The 11,344-nt window shown below is 62.3% G+C and overlaps 1 protein-coding gene across 2 annotated transcripts; it reads left to right on the forward strand.

Moving 5' to 3' along the window:
• Window positions 1-1,214: 1,214 nt before the first annotated feature.
• On the forward strand, window positions 1,215-7,600 carry LOC135416900 (maestro heat-like repeat-containing protein family member 7). Of its 2 annotated transcripts, XM_064660214.1 has the most exons (15): window positions 1,215-1,392; window positions 1,646-1,710; window positions 2,885-3,034; window positions 3,219-3,367; window positions 3,602-3,749; window positions 3,995-4,182; window positions 4,270-4,407; window positions 4,687-4,801; window positions 5,226-5,363; window positions 5,581-5,757; window positions 5,886-6,041; window positions 6,204-6,305; window positions 6,555-6,657; window positions 6,924-6,980; window positions 7,291-7,600. In XM_064660214.1, exons 1-15 carry the CDS (start codon window positions 1,275-1,277, stop codon window positions 7,488-7,490), a joined length of 2,004 nt encoding a protein of 667 aa, XP_064516284.1. In that variant the 5' UTR covers window positions 1,215-1,274; the 3' UTR covers window positions 7,491-7,600. The 2 variants fall into 2 exon arrangements, with proteins under 2 accessions (XP_064516284.1, XP_064516285.1); XM_064660215.1 differs by lacking the exons at window positions 1,215-1,392; window positions 1,646-1,710 and adding an exon at window positions 2,746-2,775.
• Window positions 7,601-11,344: the final 3,744 nt, after the last annotated feature.

Consider the following 11,344-nt stretch of genomic DNA (forward strand, 5'->3'; position numbering starts at 1 on the left):
CAGGTGGCTGCGAGCAGCTGTTGGACTGCCAAAACAGTCCTGCCTTCCCACCCCACTCCCCAGGTTGCTGCGGGTTTCCCCCCTCCACCTGGGGAATTGGGACTTTGCTTTGTTTCTTCCGAAAGGTTTTGATTGCACCATTTGTTGTTTATTCAGATTTGGTTAATAAAAAGCTGTTTCTTTTCCTTTTCCACACTTCCACCTGAAGTTTCTTGATTTCTACGTTGCAATCGTGTTAAACTAAGACACCTTGCCCTCACATTCCTTCTGTGTGTCACAGCCCCGTGTTCGGGAGGGCCACCAGCCGGCACTTCTCCCAAGGAGCCCGTGCCAGCTCGTGTGGAGGCCCCGTGGCCTTCCCGCTGCGGCTGCCTCGGCAGCCGAGGGGGCTCCTTCTGCTGCCCTGGGCAGGCACAGCAGGGGAGGGTTTGCTTAGTTTTTCAGCTGTGCCTAAAGTTCGTGTCCAGCTGTCTTGGATGCTTTGGAGAACGGACTCCTTCCCGCCTGGGGCAGGTTGGCCGGGCTAGGGGAGGCCCCAGGGCACGTGGCAGGGTGTCACAGGGCCCTTTGTGACACGGTGGGGTGGCACGGGGCAGGGTGTCACAGGGCCCTTTGTGACACGGGATGACTTAGTAGTGGTGGTGAGGTGGCCACGCCTCAGTGCTCCTCGGAGCGTGCGACGGGACAGACGGGACAGAGCGGTGCTGTGCGGAGCCCCCGTGCAGCCAACTCGTTCTTTTCTGATCCGGAGCGTTTTGGTGGCGTTTTTGTGCTGCGAGTGCCCTCGAGGCCAGACCGCGGGACTTGGTGACACGGAGCTTTTGCGAGGTGTCTCCAGTCCCTGCGGCAGCTGCCCTTGAGGCCGCACTGCAGGACTTGCGTTTTGTAGACTTTTCTATCTTTCAGGTGCTCTCGAGGCCAGACCGCGGGACTTGGTGACCCGGAGCTTCGGCGAGGAGTCTCCAGGCCCTGCGGCAGGTGCCCTCGAGGCCATTCTCTGGGGCTTCGTGCCCCAGAGCTTTTCCCTGCCATCTCCAATCCCTGCGGCGGCTGCCCTTGAGGCCGCACTGCAGGACTTGCCTTTTGTAGGCTTTTCTGTCTTTCAGGTGCCCTCGAGGCCAGACCGCAGGACTTGGTGACCCGGAGCTTCGGCGAGGAGTCTCCAGGCCCTGCGGCAGGTGCCCTCGAGGCCGTTCTCTGGGGCTTCGTGCCCTGGAGCTTTTCCCTAGCGTCTCCAATCCCTGCGGCGGCTGCCCTTGAGGCCCGACTGTAGGATGGCGGAGAGACGCTTCAGCCTGTGCAGGTTTCTCAGGAAGAAGAAGAAGGAAGGCCCTGAGACTGCCCCTGCACAGCAGCCTGAGGAGGTGGAGCAGCCCCAGCCCCTGCAGGAGGGTGAGTGGCAGAGCTGGGCCAACAGCTGGTGGCTGCAGCCGGCTGGGCCTCTTCCCATCCCATCCCCTCCCATCCCATCCCCTGTGGACGTGGCCAGGAAAAGGGAGGGGGAAGGAGGGCCCAGGACTGATCCCTGGCAGCTCCATGCACAGGGCATGCCGGGGCTGGCCCTGCCTGTGGAGCACAGGGCTGGGCCGTGTTCTGCGGCCTGTCCCGCAGCCCCTCAGCTCTGACCGCGCTCGCTCTTTGCCAGATCCAGGACGGGACCGGACACAAGAACAGGACCGTGCCCGTGGCCGCTTCCGCAGGGCAGCACAGGTACCTGCAGCCACGGCCTCCTGGGCTGGGCCTGCTGCCACTGCTCAGCCTGGCACCACTGTCGGAGCTCTCCATGGCACATCCTGCTCTTCCCTACCCTTTGTTTTCCTGTAGGCCGTTCGGAAATTCGTGGGCATTCGGCGTCCAAAGACCAGGATCGCACCAGGCGAGGTCATGGCACAGCCTGACCCCACGCCCAGTGAGCTCACGGCCAAGGCTGACAGCGCAACGTCCGAGGGCGAGGCAGACACTGACATCGCAGCCGTTCAGTGCCCGCCCAGTGCTCCTGGTCTGGACATTCCTGGGGAGAGAGTTGTCTCTGTGGAAGTAAGCAGCCTGTGGGTAGGGATTGTGTGGCCCCTCAAGCCAGGTCTGCTGGGCCCCCTCAGCCTTTGAGGCCAGCACAGTATGGTGGGAAGGGAAGCACTTCTTGGGGGCAACTGGGAAAATTGCTCCCTCTGGCAGCTCTCCAACTCCCCCCTGGCCCCTCCAGGCCAGACTTTGGAACTTGATGAGCCGCAGTGTTCCCAAACCTGCCGTGTTGCAGGTGCCTTCAAGGCACTTGTGCAGGACTTGGTGAGCCAGAGCTTTTCCGTGCCATCTCTCCTGCAGGAAGCCATGAAGCCAGAGAGAGACACAGAGCAGAGACCCCCCAGGGTGCCCAAGCTGGCCTGGCTGAAGGAGGGGGAGGAGGAAGGCCCTGGAGCTGCCCCATCCCAGCAGCCTGAGGAGGTGGAGCAGTCCCAGCCCCTGCAGGAGGGTGAGTGGCACAGCTGGGCCCCAGGGCTGGTGGCTGCAGCCAGATGAGCCTCTTGCCATCGCATCCCTTGTGGACAGGGCCAAGGAAAGGGAGGGGGAAGGAGGGCTCGGGGCTGATCCCCCGGCAGCTCCATGCACTGGCCATCCCGGGGCCGGCCCTGCCCGTGGAGCGCAGGGCTGGGCCGTGTTCTGCGGCCTGTCCCGCAGCCCCTCAGCTCTGACCGCGCTCGCTCTTTGCCAGATCAAGGACGGGACCGTACACAGGAGCAAGACCGCGCCCGGGGCCGCTTCTGCAGGGCAGCACAGGTACCTGCAGCCACGGCCTCCTGGGCTGGGCCTGCTGTCCCTGCTCAGCCTGGCGCCGCTGTCAGAGTTCTCCAGGGCACATCCCTCTCTTCCTGCCTTTCTCCTGCAGATGGTTTGCCAATTCAGCAGGTGCATTTGGAGGGAAGAGACCATCGCCATGGGTGCTGGGGGCATGGCAAGCTCTGACCTCTGCAATGCCGAGACCAGCGCTGCCCTGCTGGATTTGCTTGTGGAGAATGGTGTCTCCAGTGCCGAGAAAGTAAGCAGCCTGTGGCCAGGGCTCCAGCCCTGCAAGGATTGTGCGGGCCCTCACGCCGGCTCTGCTGGGCCCCCTCAGCCTTTGAGGCCAGCCCAGAGTGGTGGGAAGGGAAGCGCTTGTCGGGGGAAGCCGGGCAAGTTGCTGGCTCTGGCAGCTCTCCAAGTCTGCCCCGTGCCCCCTGCAGGTGCCAGCCTTCGTCAGGTACATCCACCGGTGGCTCACGGCCAATGTGTGTGCTGAGCGCAGACTGGACAGGACTCTTCTGGCTCTGGTCGAGGCGCACCCCGTGGATGTGGTGGTGACTCTGCTGCGCTCTGCCCCATGCTGTGACAGGTATGGGGCCCCTCTGCCTCCAGGGCTCACCAGCCCATCATCCTGTAGAGCCCATCCCAGGTGTCCCTCAGGCCCAGAGTTCCAAGGAGCCTCTAGCATGCCAGCCACGGATCCTGCTCCCATGTGCCCTCCTTGCTCCTCAGGGTGCTGTGGCTCTGTCAGCTGGGAGCGGGAAGTGCCCAGGCCGTGGCACTGTGGTTGAGAGCCCGCTGACACAGAGCTTTGACCCCGCAGAGCTGCTGTGAGCATGTGGAGAGCAATCATCTCCTTGAGAACTACTGCAGAGTCGGTGCTGACGATCCTTGCCCTCGTCCTGGGAAGCTGGCCAGCCTGCAGCATGCGCACCTCGGATGGGGACGAAGCGGAAGTCTTTGCCCTGGCTGTGAGTTTCTGGAACCGGCCTTTGCTCAGCGCCACGTCACCTCTCCGGCAGCTCTTCATCCTCCCCCAGCGCTGCATCTCCCTGCCTCAGGCACTGGGCTGGCAAGCTGGCTTAGGGGCAGGTTCAGGGGCACCAGGCCGGCTGCTCCTGCTGTGTCTCCCCTGGCCTCTCCCTGCCACGCTCGGGCCCTGCCCCATGGATGTCCGGGCACTGAGCGCTGTCTCCGGCTGGTTTCCTTTTTGCAGGCAACCGTGGCACTCTGGAAGATCCTCCATCTGCTCTGCTGCACACGGGCAGTGAGGGAGTGTTTCCCCAACCTCTTTGTGCATCTGCTCTTCCAAGTGTTCTTCAGCACAGTGCAGATGCCGGAGGAGGTTGACACCCTGTGGAGGGAGTGCCGGAAGCAACACAGCCTTCCCACCAAGCCCAACAGGTGCTCCATCCCACTCCTCCTGTCCCTGCCACGCCTTCGGGGCTGGCCAGGGCTCCCAGCATGACCTGGGCTTTGCTCTGCACGCAGGTTTGCAGTGCTGACCCTCAAAGCCCTGCTGCACCGTCTGCGCTGCGAGAGCGTGGTGGTGGCACTGGAGCGCAAGTGTGGCTGGGACACGCTCCTCAACGCCGACACCCACCACTACGCAGTGGGTCTGCTGGCCAGGTGAGACCCCCTTGTCCCCGCTGCCCCTGTCATTTCTGCCCTCTGCACAGGGCACCCCACGCAGTGCCCGTGGTCGTGGGCCGGAGGGCCTTGTCACCCAGGGATGGCCGAGCAGTGTGGCAAAGGCTGGGAGAGGTGGGTGCACAGGAGGAGCCGCCTGCCAGAGTGCCCTGGTCCCCTGCCGGGGTGCTGGGGAAAGACCAGGCCTCTGGGAGTGAGTCCCAGGAGAGGTTTGCCCAGCCAGCTCAGGCATGACAGTTCTTGTTTCCCTCCTGCCAGGGAGATGGGCTCTTTCTGCACCCCCTGGTGTTGCAGCATTGTGTGCTGCCTCCTGGAGCTGCTCAGCGAGGAGATGTGTCCCTGGGAGCTCCCTGCCATGGTGTTCCTTGTGGAGGTGAGCCTGATGGCGAGCGCTGCCTGGCCGAGCTGCCTCCACCTCTCTGGCCTTGTGCAGCCGCATCTGCGGGGGAAGCCCAGTGAAGGGAGCTGGGGCGGGGGGGGGGCTCCACTGTGTGCCCTTGGCCCCTTGCTGCTGGGGTGACACTTGTCCCCAGCTGTGTTTTGGGTCCTTCTGCTGCCAGCACTCGCACTTCCCTCATGGCTCCTCAAGGCCAAGGAATGCCAGGGCTGGGTGGCACAGAGGAGCGGGCGAGTGGCCTGCGCAGGGCAGGGAGCCCAGGGGCTCTGCAGAGCCACTGCTGCTTTTGGGCAGGGCTGCCCGGGACGGTGCCGCACCCTGTGCTGCTGCCTGGGCCCAGCCCTGTGCGGGTGCGGGCTGCTGCCGGCCGGGCAGCCCGTCACCGCTCCGTGCCTTTCAGGCCCTGGTCTACCTGGACGTGAGGGAGTGCGGCGAAAGCGTCCTGCAGATCCTTTCAAGGCACCTGTGGAGCGAGTGCCCAGAGATGCGCCGCCAAGTGCTGAGGGGCCTGGTGGTGCTCAGCCAGGATGCCGTGACGGTGAGGAAGGGGCGGTTGGCCGAAGCCGTGCTGCGATGCCGGGGCTGGGGAGCACAGCTGCTGCCAGCTCTGCTGCCTCCCCGCTCAGCTGCCCGAGTCCCTCGGGACAGGCCTTTGGGCTCTGGGCCCCGCGGCAGCACGTGGGGCTGCCCCACCGGAGCGGGGTTGGCACTGCAGCCCTTCATGGCTTCACAGCACAGCCTTGTGTTCCTCACAGGCCAAAAGAATGGGCAGCCTGACTGAAAGCCTCGTGCAGCTCCTGTGGGACGCAGATGGAGAGCTGGTCCAGAGGACTGTCAGCGTCCTCGGCTTTCTGCTCTCCAATAAAGACATCCAGCTCTCCAGCCCCACCGCCCTGCAGCTGGCTGAGGCGCTGCAGCCGCTCTTCGACAACGTAAGGCTCTGTGCCCCGCAGCCACAGGCAACGGGTGCTGGCAGGAAACTTTGTCCCTTGTGGATTTTCAGGCCTGTGCCCAGGTGGGCCTGGAGAAGCCAGTGCTGAGGTCTTTTCATTTCCACCAGGCTGACAGCAGTGTGCAACTGTCCTCCATCCTCCTCTTCCGTGGGGTGATGGTGACAGGGGAGAAAGAGGGAAAAAAGGCCCTGAAGCCACACGTGCGCCAGAGCCTGCTTCCACTCTTCTTCCACTGCCACGATGAGAACCACAGAGTGGCAGAGGTGAGTGAGCACTTGTGGGCTCTGGTGTCCCCGTGGCAGGGGGCTGGGCTGCCTCCTGCCCTGGCACCTGATGGGCTCCAGCCTCCTGCTGGCCTTGCTCCAGGGACACGGCTCCTTTGCCCTGGGCCGTGGTGCCATCTCCCAGTGCTTGTTGCTCTGCAGGCCTCTGGGGAAGCGCTGCTTTGTGTGGCCAGCTTCCTGAAGAGAAAGGACCTGCAGAAGATTGTGAAGAGGAAGGAGCTGTGGATGTTCAGCGAGTGCCTGGTAAGGACGGCCATGAAGCCCCAGCCCCAGGCTGGAGCAGCCCCCAGTCCCCGATGCTCAGAGTGTGGGGCTGGCACTGTGGCCCTGCCCACTGCTGCAGCCGCCTGCGGGACAGAAGCCTGCGCCCCACACGCTGCTGCCTTGCCTGGGGCGTGCGGGCAGGGGAGGCCACTGCTGGGCGCAGGCAGCTCCCAGCCATGGGGCAGAGCCCCAGCCAACCCTTCCCTCCGGCCCTGCCGCTCTCTGCAGCTGCAAAAGGAGCGGAGTCGAGCGGCCGAGTACCTGCGCCAGGCTTTGCCGTACCTGGAGAGCCCACAGGAGCCCCTGCGAGAGGCGGCCATCAGGTTCATTGGTGAGCCACAAGGTCCCTCCCCGCCCCGCTGCAGCTCGGCCCCAGCCCCGGCTGCTGCAGTGGCAGCAGGATGCGGCCCAGGGATGTGCTGGGGAACCCCGAGTGCCCTGGTGGCTGCCGCCCTGTGCCAGCCCAGCCCTGGGGTGTCCCGAGGCGGGAAGGCCCCGGGCTCAGCCCTGCCAGGGCAGGAGGGTGCGTGGCCGGGCCGGCAGCGCCACCGGGGGGGAGCTGTGCCGCTGGGGCCCTGACAGGATCTGTGTTCCCAGGGATGGCCGGGAGGTACCTGCGGGGACAGCCCGAAGAGCTGCAGGACATCATCGAGAGTGAGTGAGGGCAGCGCGGTGTCAGCGGGGGCTGGTGGGAGGAGCACAGAGCCCGGGGCAGGGAGCTGCAATCCTGCCCTGGCTGTGGAGGGCTCTGCTCCCTGCACGGATGAGGGACGGCTTGGGCAGAGCAGAGAGAGATTTCAGGGGCACGGGGGGTTTTGGTGGCCAGCGCCTTCCGGCTGATCCCGTTGGGCCCTGCTCCCTGCTGGCCATGGCAAGAACTGGGTGAGATGGCCCTGGCTGGAGGAGCTTCTTGGGTCGCCACAGATCCAGCCTCTGACCTTGGCTCTGTTCCTCCCTGTTGCAGTTCTTCAGGGTCTGAGGAACGACACCAGCCCCGCCATCTCAAGCCTGGCGCTTCAGAGCTACCGTGTGCTCGAAGCTGCTGAGAGAGCTGCATCCCCCCAGGTGCAGCAGCCGCCAGACTGGCTGTGCGGGGCCTGCACGAGCTGTCCTGCTCTGCGGGGCAGTTTCTGGCTGTGCTGCCTGAGCTCTGGGGAGGCTTGATGTGGGAAGCGGTGTCTGCTGGGGCCACGTGAGCCTGCGAGGAAGACCCCTGCTGTGGAAGCACTTCCCTCTAGTCCAGCATAGGAATATAAAATTCCTCTTGCCACACACAGAGGTTCAGGAGTGTTTTTTGGTGCCCAGTTTGCACAGGGCATTGGGGAAGAGGGGAAAAAGGGTCCTTGTGCTCAGCAACGCTTGCCCGGGTGTGCAGTGAGAAGAGAAAGAGCCCTAAGTCCCCTTGGCCTTTGGTGGTGCTGTGCTGAAGCCTCCAAGCTTGCAGCAGAGCAGCTGGGCAAAGGCTGGAGCTGTGGGGCTCCCTGAGCCAAAGGTCCTTGGAGATGGCCAGAAGCCCTGTCCCAGGCAGGAAGTGCCATCTGTGTCCTGCCCAGGTGTTGGCCGGCTGCTGTGGCGCTTGCCCGGGGTGTCTGCCGTGCCTGCGGCAGAAGGGCTGGAGGCCTGGGCAGGAGGGTGGGGACAGCGCCAAGGGGGCCAGGCTGGCCTGGCTGGGGACAAGGAGGGCAAGGGGTCCCTGGTGGGGCACGACCGCTGGTGCTGCCTGAGGAAGGCACCTGCCGAGAAAAAGAACTGTTGCAAATAGGGCAACAGGAGCTGAGGCAGGTGCGGGAAGAAGCACAAATGGCTAAGCACCTGCCTGGGATCGATACTATGGGACACTGTTACCGAGAGAAGACTAATACGGGAAAAGACTGCTTTATTGTTACCAGGGTTTACCAAAGAACTTGTTCAGACAGTTTTCTTCTAAGTTTTTCCAATTTCAATGTATTTTCCTCTCACGGATATCCCCATTTTTCCTATTGGTTCCCATCTGCTGCATTGCAGATTGTATCGGGACGAAGTTGGGATGTTACTTTTTGGTCTATGTTTGGCCCTAGCCACCTGCAGTTAGTTTATGCTTTCTCCTGCCAAGTCTTCTGATAAAGCAGTGAACTTGGCCTTGGAGGGAGAGCTTCTGTGTAAACTGTTTTAATTGGTCTGTTGTGATTGGTCAATTGCTCGTCAGGGGCAGTTGGAGGACAAAGTGATGAGGAGGGTGATGAAGTAAGCCCCAGCCTCAATTGGGAAGACCCCCCCCCAATCACTGCGCCTGTGTGGGGGACTTTCCAAAGTGCTCACGCATGTGCAGGAGGGGTGCACTTACATAACCAAGGGGGTGGGGTTCAGAGCCCTGACGGGGCAGTGCTGGCCACACCTCTCCGGGGCAGGTGCTCTCAAAAAACTTTATAAAAAGCAGAGACGCTTCTTGGGGGCGCGGCTCTTCACGATGGACCAAGTTGCTTTCAGCTGGGACGCCTGCTTGAAGTGGGAGCCTGCCACCCCCCATGAACCCGCAGGTGCTGCAGAGAGATTTCATTATTGGTTAGGATGGGTAAGACTTGTTTACAGGTGATACCTTGGTGAGTATGGGGGGAAGCCTTCTTCCTAGGGTCTTTTATGCACTTTTTCCTCCGCCCCAATCCTTTTCCCTCAGGCGCCTGTTTTGTTTTCTCCCTTTTTCCTTGTTTGCCACCTTTTCCTAATAAATAGCTATTATTTTTGCCAACTAGCAACGGTGTTTGGTTTATTCACGTTCCAGAATCTCTCGAACCTGTGTTTTTTCCCTTGATTTAGTCCCTTCCCTGTTACACAGATACTCTCCCCGTTGGCTCCTGCTGATTCCATGTGCCCTCCTTCCTTCCCTGGTTGGCTGTTTCCCATGTCAGTCCCATGCTCCGCCCTTTTTTCCAGCACCTTCCTCACCCTCCCCTATAGAAGTCCAAGCCCTGCTTCAATAAAGTTGTGACAGCACGGTGATAGCTCCACTGCGTGACAGTGTGTGTTTCCATCCTCTACTTCGCTCGAACCCAATTGCTGTCGCAGTCCCTCTCCCAGCCCAGACTGCAGCAGCTGCCAGCCAGGGCCAGGGGCAGGGGCAGGGCCGTGGGCCAGCCCGGGCCCCTGCGGCTGCCCAGCCCACGGGGCTGTGTCCCAGAGCCCGCCGAGCCAGAGCTCTGGGCCCGCGGAGGTGCTGCCAGCACAGGGAGGGCGCAGGGCTCCTCGGGCAGGGCTGCACCGTCGCTGCTGCCCAAGCCACAGACAAGAGCAGCAGGCTGTGCACAGGAGCAGCAGCAGCCACAACGCCTGGGCCTCCTCGGGAGTCGTCCCCCGGGGGCACAGCTCTTTGGGCAGGAGAGGGGCACCAGCCCTGCCAGGACTGGGGGCGGTGACAGGTCTCCTTGGGTAAGGACTTGCCAGAACTGCTGATTTTGGCGCAGCCCTGGCCAATGGGGTGGGAGCAGCATTGGTGCCCTTGTGTCATAGGTTTGAAAGGAGATGTGGGAATTTTTTCCCTAGGGTACCTTGTCCTCGCCCCGCAGTCTGTTTCTTCTGGGATGGGGGGAGTCGGGGATGGGGTGGGGGCAGAACGGAGCCGCAGGCGCTGGGCAGCGCGGGAGCGGGGAGAGGGGGAGGTCTCCCGGGGAAGCACGGTTGCCACAGGCATGGCTGGGAGTCTGTCGTTTGGGGGGTTTCTTTGGGTTTGGTGTGCACCGGACAGAGCGGGGAGTCCGGTTTTGGCTGCCTGCTTTTGCTTTGCCTGAGAGGAAGTTTCTTTTCCCCACGGGACCCCTTGTGGAGAACAACTGAGAGAAAGAGAGCAAGCCATCTCAGAGCAAGGTATTCTGCTTTCAGACGGCCTGTGGGAGAAAGGACTTTTTTTTTTTCCTTTTCAGTGCTGGCTGCGAGCACAGGTGGCTGCGAGCAGCTGTTGGACTGCCAAAACAGTCCTGCCTTCCCACCCCACTCCCCAGGTTGCTGCGGGTTTCCCCCCTCCACCTGGGGAATTGGGACTTTGCTTTGTTTCTTCCGAAAGGTTTTGATTGCACCATTTGTTGTTTATTCAGATTTGGTTAATAAAAAGCTGTTTCTTTTCCTTTTCCACACTTCCACCTGAAGTTTCTTGATTTCTACGTTGCAATCGTGTTAAACTAAGACACCTTGCCCTCACATTCCTTCTGTGTGTCACAGCCCCGTGTTCGGGAGGGCCACCAGCCGGCACTTCTCCCAAGGAGCCCGTGCCAGCTCGTGTGGAGGCCCCGTGGCCTTCCCGCTGCGGCTGCCTCGGCAGCCGAGGGGGCTCCTTCTGCTGCCCTGGGCAGGCACAGCAGGGGAGGGTTTGCTTAGTTTTTCAGCTGTGCCTAAAGTTCGTGTCCAGCTGTCTTGGATGCTTTGGAGAACGGACTCCTTCCCGCCTGGGGCAGGTTGGCCGGGCTAGGGGAGGCCCCAGGGCACGTGGCAGGGTGTCACAGGGCCCTTTGTGACACGGTGGGGTGGCACGGGGCAGGGTGTCACAGGGCCCTTTGTGACACGGGATGACTTAGTAGTGGTGGTGAGGTGGCCACGCCTCAGTGCTCCTCGGAGCGTGCGACGGGACAGACGGGACAGAGCGGTGCTGTGCGGAGCCCCCGTGCAGCCAACTCGTTCTTTTCTGATCCGGAGCGTTTTGGTGGCGTTTTTGTGCTGCGAGTGCCCTCGAGGCCAGACCGCGGGACTTGGTGACACGGAGCTTTTGCGAGGTGTCTCCAGTCCCTGCGGCAGCTGCCCTTGAGGCCGCACTGCAGGACTTGCGTTTTGTAGACTTTTCTATCTTTCAGGTGCTCTCGAGGCCAGACCGCGGGACTTGGTGACCCGGAGCTTCGGCGAGGAGTCTCCAGGCCCTGCGGCAGGTGCCCTCGAGGCCATTCTCTGGGGCTTCGTGCCCCAGAGCTTTTCCCTGCCATCTCCAATCCCTGCGGCGGCTGCCCTTGAGGCCGCACTGCAGGACTTGCCTTTTGTAGGCTTTTCTGTCTTTCAGGTGC

This window comes from Pseudopipra pipra, chromosome 7 (genome assembly GCF_036250125.1).
Source record: "Pseudopipra pipra isolate bDixPip1 chromosome 7, bDixPip1.hap1, whole genome shotgun sequence".
In the NCBI taxonomy this organism is placed as follows: Eukaryota; Metazoa; Chordata; class Aves; order Passeriformes; family Pipridae; genus Pseudopipra; species Pseudopipra pipra.